Raw genomic sequence first — 20,996 nt, 5'->3', positions numbered from 1 at the left:
GGTGGGGGGAATGGATCGGAACTTGATGTAACAAGAGATTCGCAAGAATATTAATATATATTTTTATTTTTTTTAATTAATTTATTCATATTACATCTTGATTGTTAGCCCTTCCCCTGTTTCCTCCCATTCCTCCCTCCCTCCCACTTCCCCCCTTCTCCCCTCCCCTATGTCTGTGATTGAGGGAGACTTCTTCCCCCTATGTATGCTCTAAGATTATTGAGTCTCTTCTTGGTAACTTGCTATCCTTCTTCTGAGTGCCACCAGGCCTCCCCATCCAGGGGACATGGTCAGAAAAAAGGCACCAGAGTTCACGTGAGAATCAGATCTCACTCTCCACTCAACAGTGGAGAATATCGTGTTCGTCGGCTAGGTCTTGGTAGGGGTTCGAAGTTTACTGCCTATTTCTCCTTGGCTGGTGCCTTAGTTTGAGGAGGACCCCAGGACCCAGATCTGCCTGTCATAAAGTTCTTCTTGTAGGTTTCCAGGACCCTGTGGGTCCTGTTATTTCCCCATTCTTCCATGCTACTCTCGCCTAAAGTCTCAATAGGATGTCCTCTCCTCTGACCCACTTTCTTGGTAAGTAAGGTTTTTCATGGGACGTATCCCTTGGACTAGTGTTTTGATATAAGTGAGTATATACCGTTTGTCTCTTTTTGCTTCTGGGTGAACTCACTCATTATGATAATTTCTAGGTCAATCCATTTGTCCACAAATTTCGGGAATTCCTCGTTTTTAATAGCTGAGTAATACTCCATAGTGTAAATGTACCATAGTTTCTTAGTCCATTCTTCTACTGAGGGACACTTAGGCTGTTTCCATGTTCTGGCTATTGTGTATAAAGCAGCTATGAACATGGTTGAGCATATGTCCCTGTTGTGTGTTCGAGCATTTTCTGGGTATATTCCAAGGAGTGGGATAGCTGGGTCTTGAGGAAGCCCTATTCCCATTTTTCTGAGAAAACGCCAGATAGCTTTCCAGAGTGGTTGTACTAGTTTGCATTCCCACCAGCAGTGAAGGAGTGTTCCTCTCTCTCCACATCCTCGCCAACATGTGGTGTCATTTGAGTTTTTGATCTTAGCCATTCTGATGGGTGTAAGATGGAATCTCAGTGTCGTTTTGATTTGCATTTCTCTGATGCCTAACGAGGATGAGCATTTCTTTAAGTGTTTCTCAGCCATTTGATATTCCTCTGTTGAGAATTCTCTGTTTAGTTCTAAGCCCCATTTTGCAATTGGGTTGTTTGGTTTTGTGGTGTTTAATTTCTTGAGTTCTTTATATATTTTGGATATTAAACCTTTGTCAGATGAAGGGTTGGTGAAGATCTTTTCCCAGTCAGTAGGCTGTCGCTTTGTTCTCTTGACAGTGTCTGCTGCCTTACAGAAGCTTCTCAGCCTCATAAGGTCCCATTTATTAATTGTTGACATTAAGGCCTGGGCTGTGGGTGTACTGTTCAGGAAGTTGTTTCCTGCGCCTATGTGTCCCAGGCTCTTCCCCACTTTTTCCTCTAACTGAGTTAATGTCTCTGGTTTTAAGTTGAGGTCTTTAATCCACTTGGACTTGAGTTTTGTGCATGGTGACAAATAAGGGTCTAATTGCATTTTTCTACATGTAGACATCCAGTTAGACCAGCACCATTTGTTGAAGATGCTATCATTTTTCCATTGAATAGATTTGGCTTCTTTGTCAAAAATCAAGTGAGCAAATGTGTGTGGGTTCATCTCCGGGTCTTCAATTCGATTCCATTGATCCACCAGCCTATTACTTTGCCAGTACCATGCTGTTTTAATTACTGTTGCTCTGTAGTACAGCTTGAGATCAGGTATGGAGATTCCTCCGGAGGATCTTTTATTGTATAGGATTGTTTTTGCTATTCTGGGTTTTTTATTTCTCCATATGAATTTGAGAATTAATCTTTCAATATCTTCAAAATATTTTGTAGGTATTTTGATAGGGATTGCATTGAATTTGTAAATTGTTTTTGGTAAGATGGCCATTTTTACTATGTTAATTCTCCCGATCCATGAACAAGGTAAATCCCTCCATCTTCTGATGTCATTTTCAATCTCTTTCTTCAAAGGTTTGAAGTTTTTTTCAAATAAGTCCTTCACTTGCTTGGTTAAAGTTATTCCTAGATATTTTATATTGTTTGTGGCTATCGTGAAGGGAGTAGTTTTCCTAATTTCTTCCTCTGCCTGTTTGTCATTTGTATACAGAAAGGCTACTGACTTTTTCGAGTTTATTTTGTATCCTGCCAATTTGCTGAAGGTGTTTATCAGCTGCAGGAGTTCTCTGGTGGAATTTTGGGGATCGCTTATGTACACTATCATATCATCTGCAAATAGGGATAATTTGACTTCTTCCTTTCCCATTTGGATCCCCATGATCTCCTTTTGATGTCTTATTGCTCTGGCTAGAACTTCAAGAACTATATTGAAGAGATATGGGGACAGAGGGCAGCCATGTCTGGTTCCCGATTTTAGAGGGATTTCCTTGAGTATCTCTCCATTTAATTTAATGTTGGCTGTTGGTTTGCTGTAAATAGCCTTTATTATGTTTAGATAAGTGCCTTGTATTCCCGATCTCTCCAGAACTTTAAACATAAATGGGTGTTGGATTTTGTCAAATGCTTTTTCTGCATCAAGAGAGATGATCATGTGGTTTTTCTCTTTCAGTTTGTTTATATGATGGATTACATTGATGGATTTCCGTATGTTAAACCATCCCTGCATGCCTGGAATGAATCCTACCTGGTCATGGTGGATAATGTCTTTGATATGCTGTTGTAATCGCTTTGCGAGTATTTTGTTGAGTATTTTTGCATCAATGTTCATAAGAGAAATTGGTCTGAAATTCTCTTTTTTTGTTGGGTCTTTGTGAGGTTTAGGTATCAATGTAATTGTGGCCTCATAGAAGGAATTTGGTAATGTTCCGTCCATTTCTATCTTTCGGAATAGCTTGACTAGTATCGGTATTAACTCCTCTTTGAAGGACTGGTAGAATTCTGCGCTGAAGCCATCTGGCCCTGGGCTTTTTTTGGTTGGAAGACTATCAATGGTTGCTTCTATTTCTATAGGCGAAATAGGGCTATTTAATTTGTTTATCTGGTCTTGGTTCAATTTTGGCAAATGGAATCGGTCGAGAAATTTGTCCATTTCCCTTAAATTTTCGAATTTTGTGGCATAAATGCCTTTAAAGTAGGTTCTTACGATTCTTTGTATTTCTTCAGTATCTGTTGTTATGTCTCCCTTTTCATTTCTGATTTTGTTAATTTGGATAGTGTTTCTCTGTCTTTTCGTTAGGTTGGCTAACGGTTTGTCTATCTTGTTAATTTTCTCAAAGAACCAGCTCTTGGTTTTGTTGATTCTTTGGATTGTTCTCTTTGTTTCTAATTTATTGATTTCAGCCCTGAGTTTGATTATTTCTAGGCGTCTACTCCTCTTGGGTGTTTCTGCTTCTTTTTTTTCGAGAGCTTCCAGATGTGTTGTTAAGTTGTTTATGTGGGATGATTCCATTTTCTTTTTAAAGGCACTTAGTGCTATGAATTTTCCTCTTAGCACTGCTTTCAGTGTGTCCCACAAATTTGAATATGTTGTTCCATCATTTTCATTGAGTTTCAGGAAGTCTTTAATTTCTTCCCTTATTTCTTCCATGACCCATGTGTCATTAAGTAGAAAGTTGTTTAGTTTCCACGTGTTAGTATGCTTTTTGTTATTTCTGTTGTTGTTGAAGTCCAGCCTTAGACCATGGTGATCTGATAAGATACAAGGTATTATTTCAATCTTCTTGTATCTGTTGAGGTTTGCTTCGTGACCAACTATGTGATCAATTTTAGAGAATGTTCCATGGGGTGCTGAGAAAAAGGTATACTCCTTTGCGTTTGGGTGGAAAGTTCTGTAGATATCTGTTAGATCCATTTGATTCATGACATTGGTTAATGAGGTTATTTCCTGGCTTAGTTTTTGAATCAAAGACCTATCCTTGAGTGAAAGTGGGGTATTGAAGTCGCCCACTATTAATGTGTGGGTATCAATAAGTGGGGCAAGCTTTGTTAATAACTCTTTTACAAATGTGGGAGCCCTTGTATTTGGAGCATAGATGTTCAAAATCGTGATGTCTTCTTGGTTGACTTTACCTTTGACGAGTACGAAGTGTCCATCCTCATCCCTTTTGATTAATTTTGGTTGAAAGTCTATTTTATTAGATATTAGAATGGCTACCCCAGCTTGTTTCTTGTGACCATTTGCTTGGAATATTTTCCCCCAACCCTTTACTCTGAGGCAATGTCTGTCCTTGTGGTTGAGATGTGTTTCTTGAATGCAGAAGAATGTTGGGTCGTGTTTATGCAACCACTCCATTAGTCTGTGTCTTTTTATTGGAGAATTGAGACCATTGACATTGAGAGATATTAATGACCAGTGATTGGTAAGTCCCTTCATTTTTGGTATTTGTAAGAGTCAAGATTTTGTGAGGTTGTGATTTTGCAATGGTATAGTTACCCATTTCCTATGTAGTTTTGGTTGTAGACCAGTTGGGGTAGAGTTTTCCTTCTAGTAACTTCTGTAAAGTCGGATTTGTGGCTAGGTACTGTTTGAATTTGTTTTTGTCATGGAATATCTTGTTTTCACCATCAATGGTTATTGATAATTTTGCTGGATATAGTAGTCTTGCCTGGTATCTGTGTTCTCTTAGGGTTTGCAGAACCCCTGTCCAGGCCCTTCTGGCTTTCATGGTCTCTGCTGAGAAGTCAGGAGTAATTCTGATAGGTTTGCCTTCATACGTTACTCGGCCTTTTTCTCTTGCCGCTTTTAATATTTTTTCCTTGTTCTGTATATTTTGCGTTGTTATTATTATGTGACGGGAAGATTTTCTTTTCAAGTCTATTCTGTTTGGTGTTCTGTAGGCCTCTTGTATGCTTGTATGCATCTCCTTCTTCAAATTGGGGAAATTTTCTTCTATTATTCGATTAAAGATATTTTCTGGACTGTGGAGTCGGTTGCCTTCTCTTTCCTCTATCCCTATTATTCTCAAGTTTCGTCTTTTCATGTTATCTTTTATTTCATGAATGCTTTGTGTCAGGAGCTTTTCAGATTTAGCATTTTCCTGGATGGTTGATTCCAGTTCTGAGATTGTATCTTCAAGTCCCGATATTCGTTCTTCCATCTCTTGCAATCTGTTAGATAATGCCACCTCTGAGATCTTTGTTTTCTTCTTTGATGCCTCTTGATCACGTTTTTCTTCTGTGTGTTCCTGTATCATAGCTTCCATTTTTATCTTCATGTCTTGGACTGTTTTAATGATTTCCTTCATCTGGTTATTTATATTTTTCTGAAATTCTTCAAATGCCTCTTTATATGATTCTTTTAACTCTTCAGCCCTCTTGTTTGCCTCCTCCTGCAATTGTTTACAGATTTTAATTGTTTCTTCCTTTATCATTGTCTTTACTAGGGCTTTGAGGTCCTTTTCTTGACTATCCATTGCTGTTAGGTTCTCCAGGTTGTTTTCATTGGGAATGCTGGGATCTGGAGATGCCAAACTGTTTTGGTTTTTGTTAGCATTCTTTCGTTGTCCTCTTGTCATTTTGATGTCTCTGATGTTGGAAGATATTTTGTAGTGACCTTCGCTGGTTGAGAGTGGTTAATTGATGACTGATTATAGGTCAGGTGCTCTTGCCTGTGGGGATCAAGGAGTATTTCCGTGGAACAGGTAGTTGATCTGGTTTCCCTTCTGGTGATTTTCCTCTGCACCGTGGGCTCCCGGCTGAGTCATCCAAAGTAGATTTCTCTTTGAATTTTACTGCTGTGATTCAGATCAGCAGTTTTGGGACCTAGATTAAGGTCCACACACAGACGTTCTGGTTGTGTAGGTTGATCTCTGCTGCCTGTCCTTCCTGTGGCTTTGTAGTCAAGATCCCAGGTAAATCAGATCTTCTGGAGGTGTAGCTGTCTTTTAGGTCTGTCTCTATACCCTGTAGAGGTGTTCACCTTCTCCCAGAACTCTATGCCTGGAGGGACCAAGGTCGCTCCTGGTCCGCAATTAGATACTGCAAGCAAGACCCACGTTTTGTCTCTTGATATTGTGAGATTGCCTGCCTTGTTTGGGCCAAGAGCCCCTGATAAGCTCTCTATTCCAGGGAGTGCAGGACCAGTACCTTGTGACTGGGTGGGTAGGCACAATAGCAGGAAAGCTGTGCAGAGCTCTGGAGAAAGCCCGCGGGTTGGAACCAGATCTTCCCGCCGAGCTCTGATGCTCCACTAATGCTCTGGGTCAGCAATTAGACACTGCAAACACGACCCACCCAAGTCTCGACTCCCGATAATGTGAGAGTGCCTGCCTTGGTCGGTCCAGGGGCCCCGGATCGGCTCTCTAGTTCAGGGAGTGCAGGGCCAGTGCCTTGTTACTGGCTGGGTAGGCACAATCGCGGTGCAGAGCTCTGGAGGAAACCCGCGGGTCGGAACCAGGTCTTCCCGCCGGGCTCTGATGCTCCACTAATGCTCTGGGTCAGCAATTAGACACTGCAAACACGACCCACCCAAGTCTCGACTCCCGATAATGTGAGAGTGCCTGCCTTGGTCGGGCCAAGGGCCCCGGATCGGCTCTCTAGTTCAGGGAGTGCAGGGCCAGTGCCTTGTTACTGGCTGGGTAGGCACAATCGCGGTGCAGAGCTCTGGAGGAAACCCGCGGGTCGGAACCAGGTCTTCCCGCCGGGCTCTGATGCTCCACTAATGCTCTGGGTCAGCAATTAGACACTGCAAACACGACCCACCCAAGTCTCGACTCCTGATAATGTGAGAGTGCCTGCCTTGGTCGGGCCAAGGGCCCCGGATCGGCTCTCTAGTTCAGGGAGTGCAGGGCCAGTGCCTTGTTACTGGCTGGGTAGGCACAATCGCGGTGCAGAGGTCTGGAAGAAACCCGCGGGTTGGAACCAGGTCTTCCCGCCGGGCTCTGACGCTCAGCTATCGCTCTAGGCAAGACCCACGTCTCCTGATATGTCTGTGGAAGCAGTTCCAAGCTGACTTCTCACTGCCGCTGTTTGCAGGCTCAATCCACTGTGATTGGTGTTAGGTTGGGCCCTGGATAGCCAGCGAGCTGCAGTCCCTCCACCTGTTGGGACCCTCCGCCTGCGTTTCCACTCGCCCCAGGCGGGTGATCTCTGCAGTTTGGGGTGGTGTGGAAGGAGGAATCCTAGGGCAGATTTCCCCTCTTCATTGAGACTCCTGGCTAGAGTCTCCGGAAAATCCCTCCCCAAACAGCGAGTCGGTGCTTTCTATGCAGCTGTAGTTTGCATGTGGATTCCGTTCTAGAGTTTGGGGAGTGCGTTTTGCACCTCCGGGATGTTTGTCCCCGGGGAGGGGGGTGGGCCCCCTGTTTGGACTGCAGTCTTTGGGGCCCCACTCACCTACAGTTCTCAAAGTCCAGCAATCTGTTTCTCTATTTATGTCCCTGGTCTTCTCGGAGTAGATCAGATACGCGGCTTATTGGTCGGCGCCATCTTGGAATCCGATCCTAATATATATTTTTAAAAGGATCCATTGTTATAAGATTTGAAATTATATTAAAGAACTTAACTTGAAGACGCCTAAATTTTACAAGGTAAAATTAGTTGTAATTCACTCCATTTTAATGGCTAAAATTCAAGAGATTAAAGTATTCATGACAAAAAGATATAATAACAAATGTAATTTTAATATGTTATTCCAAGTTTTCTCTGTTTCAATGTATGAAGTACATACATTATGAGCAATAATCTGTTGTCACATTTCAAGAAATCCATAATTTGCAAATTTAAAACTTCAATACTGATACATTTTTGCAGTGTAATATCTTATTTGCATACAGAAAATCAACCCTAAATAAACTATAGTTTCTTTTAAAATTAATCAGAACAACTTAACAGATATTCTGTTGTAATTATATTGTCTTCAGAGCCTCCTATTATGTATCATATGTTAAGATAGGATTTGTATCTGTATATTACTACCATAAACTTTAAATTAAACATAAAATTAAGTCACAAACTTAAGTTATCACGGGGAATAGGAAAATGAGGAGGAAGGACGAACAAGAATTTGGTTTTTGTTTTATTTTGTTTTTTTTCAAGACAGGGTTTCTCTGCATAGCCTTGGCTGTCCTGGATTTGCTTTGTAGGCCTTGTTGGCCTTGAACTCACAGAGATCTGCCTACCTCTGCCTCCCGAGTGCTGGGAGGGGGAGACCTGGTGGCACTCAGAGGAAGGACAGCAGGTTACCAAGAAGAGACTTGATACCCTATGAGCATATACAGGGGGAGGTAATCCCTCTCAGGAACAGTCATAGGGGAGGGGAATAAGGGGAAAATGGGAGGGAGGGAAGAATGGGAGGATACAAGGGATGGGATAGCCATTGAGATGTAACAAGAATAAATTAATCAAGGGAAAAAAAGTAATTTACAGTATAGACCAGTGAGTTAAAAATAACCTTGTAGGTAACAATTAAGGCATTAATTTAGGAAGAGATTCAATAATCCAATTTTTATTCTATCTTCCCTATATATTTCTGTACTCCCCCTTTTTTTCAACCCCGTCTCCAAACCTAAGAAAGAATGATAATGTAAAAGAGAAACATCCCTGAGTCTAACCATGTTTTCTCTCTGTATAAGACCATTAATAACTTATAACCAACTCCCAATGAAAATAAACCTACAATTATAAGTGAGTATATACCATGTGAGTCTTTCTGGGTCTGGGTTAACTCACTCAACATCATCATTTCCATTTCCATTTGTTTGCAAATTTCAGGATTGCCTTGTTTTTAATAGCTGAGCCAGAGGGTCCTAGAAACCTACAAGAAGAACATCACGATTGGTGCATCTGGACCCAGTGGCGTCTACTTAAACTACTGCACCAAGCAAGGACAATACATACAGTAAATATTGAACCCCAACTCGGATTTAGCCATTGGACAGGACTTTCTCCATAGTTTGTGGAGAGCAGAGACTGTCTCTGACATGGACTCTGGTGCCCCATGTTTGACCACTTCCACTTGGTGTGGAGGCCTGGTGGCGCTCAGAGAAAGGATAAGTAGGCTACCAAGATATGACCTGATAGGCCTTGACCAAATGGTGGGGGAGGATGCCCCCTTCTGTTACAGACCTAGGGGAGAGAAATAGGGTGAAAGTGAGAGGGAGGGAGGGACAGCAGGATACAAGTGAGGAGATAACAATTGAGATGTAATCTGAATAAATTAATAAAAAATAAAAAAGTTTAGGTATAGATAAATTAAAAAAATAAATAAACCTCTGTAGACCAAGAACCTACCCAACACCCACTTCAGGGAAAAAAGGCATTGTGGTTCTCTTAAGGTTTCTCCTGGCTGATTTGAGACAAATAATACCTTTGTAGGGGCCTAAGTAAAGCTGGGGAAAATGGTTAAACAAGCTAGGAATAGCATTTATGGTGCAATTTCTATTTCTATTGCTTTGTTGTTGTTGTTGTTGTTGTTGTTGTTGTTGTTGTTGTTGTTAAAATTGTCTTTGGATTGAAGTTTCATTTTTCTCTTTGCTTTGGTTACTTCATTGAGACATATATGTGTGTGTGTGTGTGTGTGTGTGTGTGTGTGTGAGAGAGAGAGAGAGAGAGAGAGAGAGAGAGAGAGAGAGAGAGAGAGACATGTTTTGCTGTTTTCGTTGATGGTGGTTGCTCAGCTTTTGTGGTTTTCTTTTGAGACAGCTGCTCACTGTCTGTCGGCTAGCAAATCTTCCCTCTCTTCCTTAAGGCCGGTATTATAGGTGCATACAACCAAAACATTAAATATCATTAAATTATTTTGCTAATTTTAAAAACTCTGCAAACTTCAGTGAATTTTCATCACCTTCATTACCTTCTCTTCACTCCTCCTAGAACCACCCCACCTTGCCTACCTACTGTACTTTGTGTCCTCAAAAAATATTTTGCATTCTTGGATGATGAAAAACTGATTTTCATCTCTCAGCCAACTATAAATTGCCAAGCGCTGCTTAGTTAGGAGTGAGACTCATACCACATGTTATAACAGAATTAATTATTTTTATGGAAAATTTTTATTATTATAAGTGCTGGAATATATTTCTTGGGGGGTAAATTATAATCTCCTTTTCCTGGAATGTAGACCATGTACCTCTATTTCTTTTTTTTCTTTTTTCATGCTGTTGTTATGCTCTTTGCTTTCTGTCTGGAAAAAAGTTTGTCTTTTCAAAATAATATCTATGAGGCTATTCATATTACCTTCAAAGGTGCACAATTTATACATAAGATATCTTATTGAAATGATGTGAAACAAAATGTCTAAAGAAGTTCTGAATTGTTACCTATTTATATTTTCGACATCATAAAAATTGAGAAGTCCACCTTAGTTTCTAGTTTTTTGAGTTGGATGTCAAATAATCCTGAGGTAGAAAATTAAGGACAGCTCATGTCTTTCCTCAGGGTCAACATGGGCCAGCAGACACTCAAATCCTAAGAGGTGTTAAGAGTGTCATACAGCCAACAATGAACAATTGCCCCCCTCCCCCGCCCTTCCTTTAAGGCTTCAACCAGATTCTTGTCTAGTCTACCATATGTAGTACCTTAGACAGTTATATCAACAAATGTTTTATTTTAGCAAATGGTTGAGAAATAGAGATTTAAATACATAGTCATCCCCACCGCTGAGAAAGGAATGGATAGCACAGCAATGCCTATCTTGCCACTATATTTTGTTAAATAATATGTTAACAAAAAGTTAACATAAAAGGTACAAAAGTGGGAATATCCTGCGTAGGAAAGAGATTTGTTGTAGATCTACCTGCTTTACCCTACTAAGAGTCATGTTTTACAAAGTCCCATGGCTGCGGGATGCTAAGCTTGAAAGTCAAATAAGCACAAAGCCAAGAATGCAAGTAGATTGTGATGCACTCTCACAGGGCTTGCTATGAGTTTGAAGAGTTGATTTTTAAATATTACTCATAGCTTTCTTTTTTATTAATTTATTCAGATGACATCTCAGTTGTTATCCCCTTGTTTGTCTCCTCCCATTCCTCCCTTCCTCCTTCTTTAACTCTATTTATAACCACTAGGTCTATGACAGAAGGGGGACCTCTTCCTCCACCATATGGTCACAGTCTATCAAGTCTCATCTTGGTAACCTTCCTATTCTTTTTCTGAGTGTTACCTGGCCCTCCCCAACAAGGGGAAGTGGTAAAATATGGGGCATGAGAGTTCATGTCAGAGTTAGTCCCTGCTCTCCACGTTATGGAGAATGCCCGGTTCCTTGGCTAGATCTGAGTATGGGTTCAATATTTATTGCATGTATTGTCTTTGGTTGGTGCAGTAGTTTGAGCAGACGTCTCTGGGTCCAGATCCACCCATCATGATGTTCTTCTTGTGGTTTCTAGGACCCTATGTGTCCTTCTATTTCCCCATTCTCCCATACTTCTCTCAAGTAGAGTCCCAGTAGGAGGTCTCTGCATCTATCTCAATCTCCTGGTAAGTGAAGACTTTCAGGGGACACCCCTATTGGGCTAGTGTCCAATTATAAGTGAGTATATACCATGTGATTTGTTCTGAGTCTGGGTTAACACACTCAACATGATCATTTCTAGTTCCATCCATTTGCTCACAGATTTCAGGATTTTCTTCTTTTTAATAGCTGAGTAGTGTATTCCATAGTGTAAATGTATCACAATTTATTTATCCATTCTTCTACTGAGAGACTCAGTAGAAGTTGTTTCCAGGTTCTGGCAATTATGAATAAGGCTGCTATGAACATGGTTGAGCATATGTCCTTGTTGTGTGGTAGAGCATATTCTGGGTATATTCCAAGGAGTGGTATGGCTGGGTCTTGGGGTAGCCCTATTCCCAGTATTCTGAGAAAGTGCCAGATTGATTTCAACAGTGGTTGTATAAGTCTCCACTCCCACTATCAATGAAGGAGTGTTCTCCTTTCTGTACATCCTTGCCAGCATGTTCTGTCACTTGACTTTTTGATATTGGTCACTTGAGTGGGTGTAAGATGGAATCTCAGGGTCATTTTGACTTGCATTTCCCTGATGACTAAGGACATTGAGCATTTCTTTAAGTGTTTCTCAGCCATTTGATATTCCTCTGTTGAGAATTTTCTGTTTAGTTCTGAGCCTCATTTCTTGATTGGGTTATTTGGTTAGGTGGTATTTAATAAATATTACTCATAGTTTTCATACTTGTGTGTATATATATATATATATATATATATATATATATATATATATATATATATGCATGTATATGTCAGAGTTATAAGAAATTTGATGTTTTAATTTTATATACAAGAAAACAAGATTCTTTCTCTGGTATTTCAAATTACTATTAAGTAATATGAATACTACATTTCATTGAAAATTAAAGTCTATCACTATATTTTTCTTCTGAGTTTATAGTTTACTTGCATTAAACAATAAACTATATCAATACAACTCTCACAATAACAAGTCTAATTTAAAAATTAAATAGATCATAAAAATATTCTCTTTAGATAGTTATATTTCAAAAATCATTGTAAATGTAAATAAGATTTAATAAAATATATAATAATTATTAATGGATTGTGTGTATATGCATATGTGGGCATATGGTCTATATCACACATGTGTCTGAATATGTTTTGAGGTCTAGGGTTAGAGAAAATTTTTGCAGGAGAGGGTTCTCTGTTTCCACCATATACACTGTGGATTCAGACTCACACCATTAGACTTGTTGTCCAGTGCCGTGATACACCAACCCATATCACTACTCACTAATCCTGCTTTTTATAAGTTAATATATACATTAGTATATTACATGACCTTTTGGAGCCATGAGAAATCTTAGAATATTTGGACATGTGTAATTACACTTGATATGATTCATTATATTCTTTCTAAAGCTTTAAAACGTAAGTATTTCCTAAGCAAATGGTTTTTTAAGGTTTCTTGCATGTCTGTGACAAATGGCATATTTTAATCAGTTGCTCTTACATTATTTTTATGAAATATATTAAGGTAAACTGACTGAAATACCACAAGGTTTGAAGGTAAAAGGCTTGAAATGTCAGGTCTATAAATTTGGAATGTGTTGTAAACTTGGCAAAATTAACTTTCTGAACTCCTCTTATTTCCTCTGAGGATACGTTCTGAAATTAAAACCAGACAATATCACTAGCATGAATTTTCAGAGAAGATTATATGTAATAACACTAGGTAATTTCTATAAATTAGAAATCCAGAGATTCCATGAACATGATTTACACAGTATAGTTTACAGATAATACTCATTCCAGACGTACTTGAACAAGTATAATCACAATGATTGGGGGAGGAGCATTTTGAACTTGAGGCCAACATAATATATATGGTGAATAATATGACATGCTTAGCTACATGGTAAGACCCTGTCTCAAAAACCTAAACCAAACAGACAAGAGACAAGTGTGTGTGTTTTCAAAAGCCTAAAAATGTATATAGAAAAGAAAACATTTACTAAAGGGTAAACTGTGAGGTCACTGAGGGGTGGTCATTTTTGTTTTTAATTCAATTTCTGATTTCAAATTACTTTTAATTAAAAATTTAAACTTTAGAAAAATTCTTTATTCTTACATTTAATATCATGCTTTATTCAACTGAAAAGCAAAAGAAGAAGAGTTTTGAAAAATGAGGGCATTAAATATAGGTGCAATTTCCCATTTGCCTAAAGAAAATAACATTTGCAGTGTATGAATCAGCAAACCCTTCACAAATGAGCAGACAAAAAAGTGAGCATGTTATTTTAAGACATATGCCCTTTGTCTAAAATCATCAGGGTTATGTGGCTTGAGACCATATAAAACAGTCCATAGATCAGATTGTAGCTAAAGGGATTCATGCTTGCATTTTGTTATGAAGTTCAAATTGGAAGCTGCTCAGGCAGAAAACTAATAGAAATGGGCAATAGCTAATTAACCTACGGCTTCAAAGTAATTGCTCAGCAGGAAGCAATTTGAAAGGGACATTTTTATACTTATTTATTTATTTATTTATTTATGTGCTTCTGAAAATCATAAAATGCCCTATTTGACTTTTGATGAATTAGCAAAAATATATGAATTCGGGCAATATTGGCTTTTTTAAGCTTCTACCTGATCTGAATTCTTGGTAAGCTTTAATAAAGGCAAAAAATGAAACAAGAATTTCATCCATTTACCAGGATTAGAAGTTGGCCACATACAGACCTTGTAGAGGTAGACTTCCAACCTAAGTAACCATCAAGACAGCTTTTTATACATCCAACCAACTATGAGACACACTGTTAGGAGCAGATCCAGTACAGTCAGCTAATGTAGTGTCTGGCAAACTGAGTCAGTATGCAAGTGAAAGCTGCTTCAGTGAGTTGAGATACAGGATGGGATGTTAACATCTGAACACTGGCCCCTGTCTGCCCCAGTCTCCAAGTGTGCCTTCTGAACATCTGTACATTTCTCTCCATAACATCTGTATATCCAAACACCAATTTGTCAAAAAATTGTCGAATTGTCTTTGAGGCGCATGTTATCATAGACTTAGGCCTCTCTCTCACAGAAGTAATACAAAATTAAGATAATTTATACCAAATGCCCAGGTTTAATATATATAATATGAAATGTGTAGAAATATATATGTCTCTTCAAGTTTAACATCTTTTTTGATGTAGTTAACTCAAGATTATCCTAAAATGAAGTCATATCTGTTATGAAAATTATGCAATTTCATATACTTTATTCACAAATGCTTCTCTTCTAATTGAGTGAGCATATAACTTTAAAACACAATATAGGTCTGTCTGAGTGCTGAGTATGTATCAAAACATGCTATGCCATTAAAAGGTAGACTAAGCTTTTCAAACCCATAACACATTTTATATTTAATTTCAAAACTACTTATTGATTCCCATAATTACATTGAAAAGCATATGAAGGAAATTGACATGGTTGGAAAATTTATTTGTTAGATCACAATGGATAATGAATCAAACATAGTGGATGTTTTTATCAACTACTTTATTAGTTATTAAATTAAATCTGATGAATTGTAATTAAATTGTTCGTATTACTTATCATATGTTACCTATATGTTACATATGTATTTATAAAATTTATCTAACTTTTAAAATATAATTTAAAATTTGCTATCCGTATTGGTCTTCAAGAAAACCAGAAAACTAAGAACCATGTCTACTGGCTTCGTCCTGTTTCCTATAACAATGTCTATTTATCTTTTGTTGCAGGATTTATTTATACATGTGGTGGAACCTTAAAAGGACTTAATGGCACCATAGAAAGCCCTGGTTTTCCATATGGATATCCAAATGGTGCAAACTGTACATGGGTAATAATAGCAGAAGAACGGAACAGAATACAAATTGTCTTTCAGTCCTTTGCACTAGAAGAGGAATATGACTACTTATCTTTATACGATGGACATCCTCACCCTACGAACTTCAGGACAAGGTCAGTGTGTTCTCAGTGGAACATTACAGGTACACTATATTATGGGAGGAACTATTTGTGAAATGGAAAATGCTTATGATATAATTTAATGTAACAAATTTTTATTGAGCAAGTAAGTACTGTTCATGTGAAAATGCACAATTTAATAATCAAGTTTTCCACATAGCTCTGACTTCCTAATAATAGTAATTACTACTTCCCTACAGGTGGGAATACAGATTAAATGTGACGCTTTAAAGTTCTTATGGTGTTTGTGGTTTTAAGTTAATATTTTTAAGGTTTCACTTATCATGGTCATGACTTGGGGCAAAGTGAAATTATACGGTAAAAGGTGTCTTTCAGGGGTATGTGTGCAATTCAATATACAATGATATATTTAAAAAACACCTTGAATTCATTATTTATATGAGGAGAAAAATATTGATTTCAAGAATGTTTTTAAATCACTGAATAATAGAAAAAATTTTCACAATGTTAAATCTCACATTCCTGATTCTACAGAAGAAAGTATACATACATGCACAGATATACATAATTTAAATTTATTTTAGCATACACACACACACACACACATAAATCTTTATGTGGATATTTTACGTGCTTGCATGTCCACTGTATGCATTGCCATTTTGTGTGGAGGCCAGATAAGGGTGCCCCATACCCTTAAACTAGAGTCATCAAATGGGTGCCATAAAGTGGAGCCAGGTCTTCTGCAAGACTAACCAGTACTCTTAACATTTGAAGCGTCTTTCCAGTCCTGAAATGTTATGTTTCTGAAGTTAGTCAATTAAACATTAAAATTTGTTCATTTTTGTTAAATAGTGTTTTATAATTTTATTTAAAATAGATATGTTTTATTTTAAATAGACTTGTTTTCCTATTTTAGAAAATCTCATAATTTTAAAATGATTTATAACTTTTAAAAAGCCATGTCAGCAAATATACAATTTTGCATCCAATAATATATCATATTATATATATCACTAGTTTTTGGTTTTACCTTACATCTCTGGCTATCTAGTATCTAGTTCTTGGTTCTTGAACCAGTATCAGGTGTGGGTCCTTCCCATGGAGTGGGCCATAGGTCAAATCAGACATACATTGCACACAAGTTCTGTGCAACCATTGCTCTAGCATATATTGCAGGGAGGACAGATTCTAGGTCAAAGGCTTTAAGGTTGGGTTGGTGTCCATGTTTCACTTTGGGTATGCTGCAGAGAACCTTCCCACACCGAATAGACTAACATGTAGAATGAGATCAACTTCTCCATATTTACTGAGTTCTGAGTGTTGTCTACAGCAATGGAGCCCCACAGTCAGTTTGCAAACATCAGCCTTTGTCCTAAAAAGGCCTGGGCCATTTGCAGATTCCCATGGGATCCCTTTGGCCAACAACTCAATTGAATTCAACCTATTCCTGCCACTGGAAGCCTCACCTGCCAGTTTAAATGCCATATCCCCGTTACTGAGAGCCCTCATTAAGATCCTTTTCATATATCCAAGAAGTTTCCCCTGCACTCATTTCCATGCGACTACAAAATGCCCCCCACCAAATTCTTGTGTTAGCAAGTGTTGCTTGGTGTAGTTGGGATACGAAACAAAGAACAAGTGTGGAAAGGAGTTAGAAGGAGACCTTTTGTGGGATCCTTCAGCGATATATTCAGGGATAAATGAAGGCTGTGAATGGTGCTCTTCTGCAATGCTAGGGAGGAGACTGGGGCATTTGATCTGGGGAAACAGAAGGAAGAATCTTCTGCAAGCAGCCAGCATGGTTTTCTAGAAAGCATGGCCTGTGGTTTATTTAAACTGTATTTTAAGTAAACATTTTATGTTCATTGTTCTCCCACGTTTAGTTGTAAAAAATAATGTGGTGAGGAAAATGATATTTTTAGAAGGAATACCTTCATTGTTGTGGTACGTTTTCTGCCCAAGAGCTGTTTGGGAAAGGTGTGTACAAACTACTAAGCAGTGTAAGAATGAAAAATATTACCAGCTTATCGTGCACTTCTGGCAATTTTAGGGAAAATAGATATAAAACAGCTATATGGAGGTAACAACACCTTGGCACACACTTGAAGTCTTTCTAGCCTGAGAGGAAATCCGAACTGTTTTAATGGTTTAATAGTATTCGTTTATAAGGTGAAAAGTTTACTAGACTGTTTATCAGTTGGGGTATAGTTTTGGTTCATTCTCTCATTTTAACCACTTTTACTTACTCAATGTTTCTGATTGTTCTTTACCCACATGGCTAAGATCATTCAAGTGGATCATTTTAAACATACACTGTGTCCATCTGCTTTAGACAGTGCCCTCCCATTGACATTGCAAATGTCACTAGAAGATGAATGTTTATTGTTAATGATACACGTCAAGCTGAGACAGAAAACATGCAAGTGGCCTGCATGAACAACCTTGGCTGTGTAATAATGAGCTGGTGGTTTCTTCCTGTAGCTGTTCATATCCAACTAATAACATAGATCATAAGAGGTAACAAAGGAAGTTCAGGAATCTTGCTAAAACAATATGCATAAATGAAGAAAGACTTTTGTAATTTTCTTCACATCAGTGATGCATTGGTGTAAATATAAGAAAGTAACTAAACCTTTTAATAGTATCTGATAGTTTCTACAGATGTACTGATACTGGTATTCTTTGCACACATCTCTATTCTCAAGGTGTGAATAATCTTAATATTAGTTTATCTCTATGGGATCTAACAGATACATACAGACCATTTCACCCCCAAACAAAAGAATATACGTTCTTCCCAGCACTTCTTTGAATTTTGCCAAAATTGACTAAATACTGAGTCACAAAGCAAATCTCAACAGATAAAGGAAAATTAAAATAACCTCTACATTCTAAAAGACCACTACGGATTAAAGCTGGTCTTTGTCAAGAACAGAAGCAACAGAATGCCTACAAATTCATAGAAACTGAACAACTCTCTATTGAAAGACTATTGAGTATAAACAGAAATCAAGAAATAAATTAAGGACTTGCGAGAATTCAATGAAAATGATTTCACAACATACCAAAAATTTATGGGACACAATGAAAATGGAGCTAAGAGAAATGGTTATAAACTTTTTATATGCCTACATAAAAAAATAGATAAACTTTATACTAGCTAACAACATATCTGAAAACTCTAAACTAAAAGAAACAAACACACCCAAGAAGAGTAGATGGTAGGATAATTAAACAGGCAGCCATAATCAATAAAATAGAAACAACAAGAACAATACCAACAATCAATGAAACAAAGAATTAGGAAAATCAACAAGGTGGACAAACTAACAACAACAAAATTTGGAAACTTTCCAAATTAAAAAATCAGAATCAAAAAGCAGAGGCATAACAGCAGATGCCAAGGAAATCCAGAGAATAAGGATGTACTTTTGATAGGGCTTTCTGAGTACTAGAGAAGAGAGGGAGGGAGGGTGGAGCTTGGACGTGACAAAGGAGGGGGCTACAATCTGAATGTAAAAGGAAAAAATTATAAATAAAAACAAACCATCCAATTAAAATAAAATTATATTCTCAAAATTGAAAAAATCTAAAAGAAATGGATAATTTTCTCAGTAGATACCCCTTACCAATATTAAACAAACTTTAGGTAAACAACGTAAATAGACCTGTAACCCATAAGGAAATACAAGCAATCATTAAAAGACTCCCAACCAAAAATACCACAGGGACAGATCATTTTTCTGCAGAATTCTACCAGACTTTCAAAGAAGAGTTAACACTATTATTCCTTGGATTATTCCACAAGATAGAAACAGAAGGAACATTTCCAAATTCATTTTATCTAGCCCCAGGACCCTGATACCAAAACCACACTGAGATTCAGCAAAGAAAGAGAAATACAATCCAGTTTCTCTTAATAACATAGATGCTAAAACTACTCAACAAAAACTTGCAAACAGAATCCAAGAACAAATCATAAAGATTATCGACCACGATCAAGGGAGTATGTTTCATCTCTTGGATAGTTCAAAACAAGAAAATCAGTCAAGCCTGGTGTGGTGGCTCATGGCTTTAATCCCAGTGCTCGGGAGGCAGAGACAAGCAGATCGCTGTGAGTTCGAGGCCAGCCTGATCTACAAAGTGAGTCCAGGGCTACACAGAGGAACCCTGTCTCGAAAAACCACACACACAAAAAGTTAAACAATCAATGTAATCCCTCATTTAAATAAAAGGGAAGAAGAAAAAAAAAGAAACAAAAAAAGCCTTTGACAAATTCCAACATCTCTTCATGATAAAAGGATAAAAGTCTTCAAAAGATTAAGGATACAAGGGGCATACCTAAACATAATAAAGGCATTTTACAGCAAGCCTATATAGCCACTGTCAAACTCAATGGAGAAACACTCCGAGCAATTGCACTAAAACCAGCAATGAGACTAGGCTGTGTACTCTTTCCGTACCTACTCCTTTAAAAGACATACATGTGCAGTGCTTCCACATATCTTTCCCAGTAGATGTGCACCGCCTCTGCCACGTACTAACTACTTTCCCCTTCTCCATGATCCCTGGCACTATGGAGAGAGCGGCGACATAGATATTCCTCTTTAGAGATGAGCACTTTCTTTATTGCTATGGATTGACCAGTTGTTGAGTATGAATTGATCATTATCTGCTGTAAGAAAAAGAAGAGAAAAAAAGGAAAATAATAACTTATTTCATGTGAAATATTGGACAATTAACTACTATTGTGACATCAATAGTCAGTTTTCCTCATAGATGAGGTTTCTGGAAGGCTACCCACATTCCTGATAATGGTGCTACACCAATGGACTTGGTGGATTTAATGCTGTGAGGCTGAGTCTGAAGTATCACCAAAATAAGGACCTAAACAATACCTGAACAAGGATGACAACAACAGCCATGCTAACATGGAAGGGGTAAAGGTTACAAAGATCCAAGTCTACACAAGGAACTACAGGAAACTAAGGAATAATAAGGAAAAATGATCTTCCCCAGATAAAAGCCCCAAATTTGTTATCTAATATACCAATTGGTCAGCCAAGAATGAATACATATACAAATCAGCAACTTTATAATAACTCAGCAGGTGGTGGCTATATATTCAGGCATATATATGCATGTACAAATATGGTTATACATATTTGTGTGTATATATATATGTATATATATATATTATACATGTAACAACAATTATAGGAGAATAGGCAATGTATTTGAAAGAAAACAAGAGGTAGAGTACAGGGGAATGTTAGGAAAAAGGAAAGGGAAGGGAGGAATTGTATAATAATAATCTCAAAAAAGTTTATTATTAAAAAGATCACATGAATTTGGTCAGGAAATGGTAGGTGATAGGGAAAGAATTGAGGGGGAGAGTGTGAGGGATGAGATTTATCAAAACACATGATAGGTATGTATGAAACTGTCAACTAAAAACTAAACATATGGACTCTTAGATATAAAAAGAGCATGATATTTTGATAAATAACTTATTCTCTTCCCATTTTAACTTGAAAATTGAAAGCAATATTAGGTTAC

General features: G+C 37.8%; 1 protein-coding gene across 5 annotated transcripts in view; it reads left to right on the top strand.

Annotated features, from left to right (window-relative positions):
* The window catches only part of CSMD3 (CUB and Sushi multiple domains 3), a 1,109,294-nt gene that overhangs the window by 117,698 nt on the left and 970,600 nt on the right, over nucleotides 1-20,996 (top strand). For all 5 annotated transcript variants that reach the window (XM_084749143.1, XM_084749142.1, XM_084749141.1 and 2 more), the window contains exon 2: nucleotides 15,245-15,467. In XM_084749143.1, the coding sequence (XP_084605269.1) occupies nucleotides 15,245-15,467 (223 nt within the window). The remainder of the gene's footprint in view (nucleotides 1-15,244; nucleotides 15,468-20,996) is intronic.

This window comes from Acomys minous, assembly GCF_964271855.1.
Source record: "Acomys minous genome assembly, chromosome: 12".
In the NCBI taxonomy this organism is placed as follows: Eukaryota; Metazoa; Chordata; class Mammalia; order Rodentia; family Muridae; genus Acomys; species Acomys minous.
This window is presented reverse-complemented; position numbering and strand designations above follow the sequence as displayed.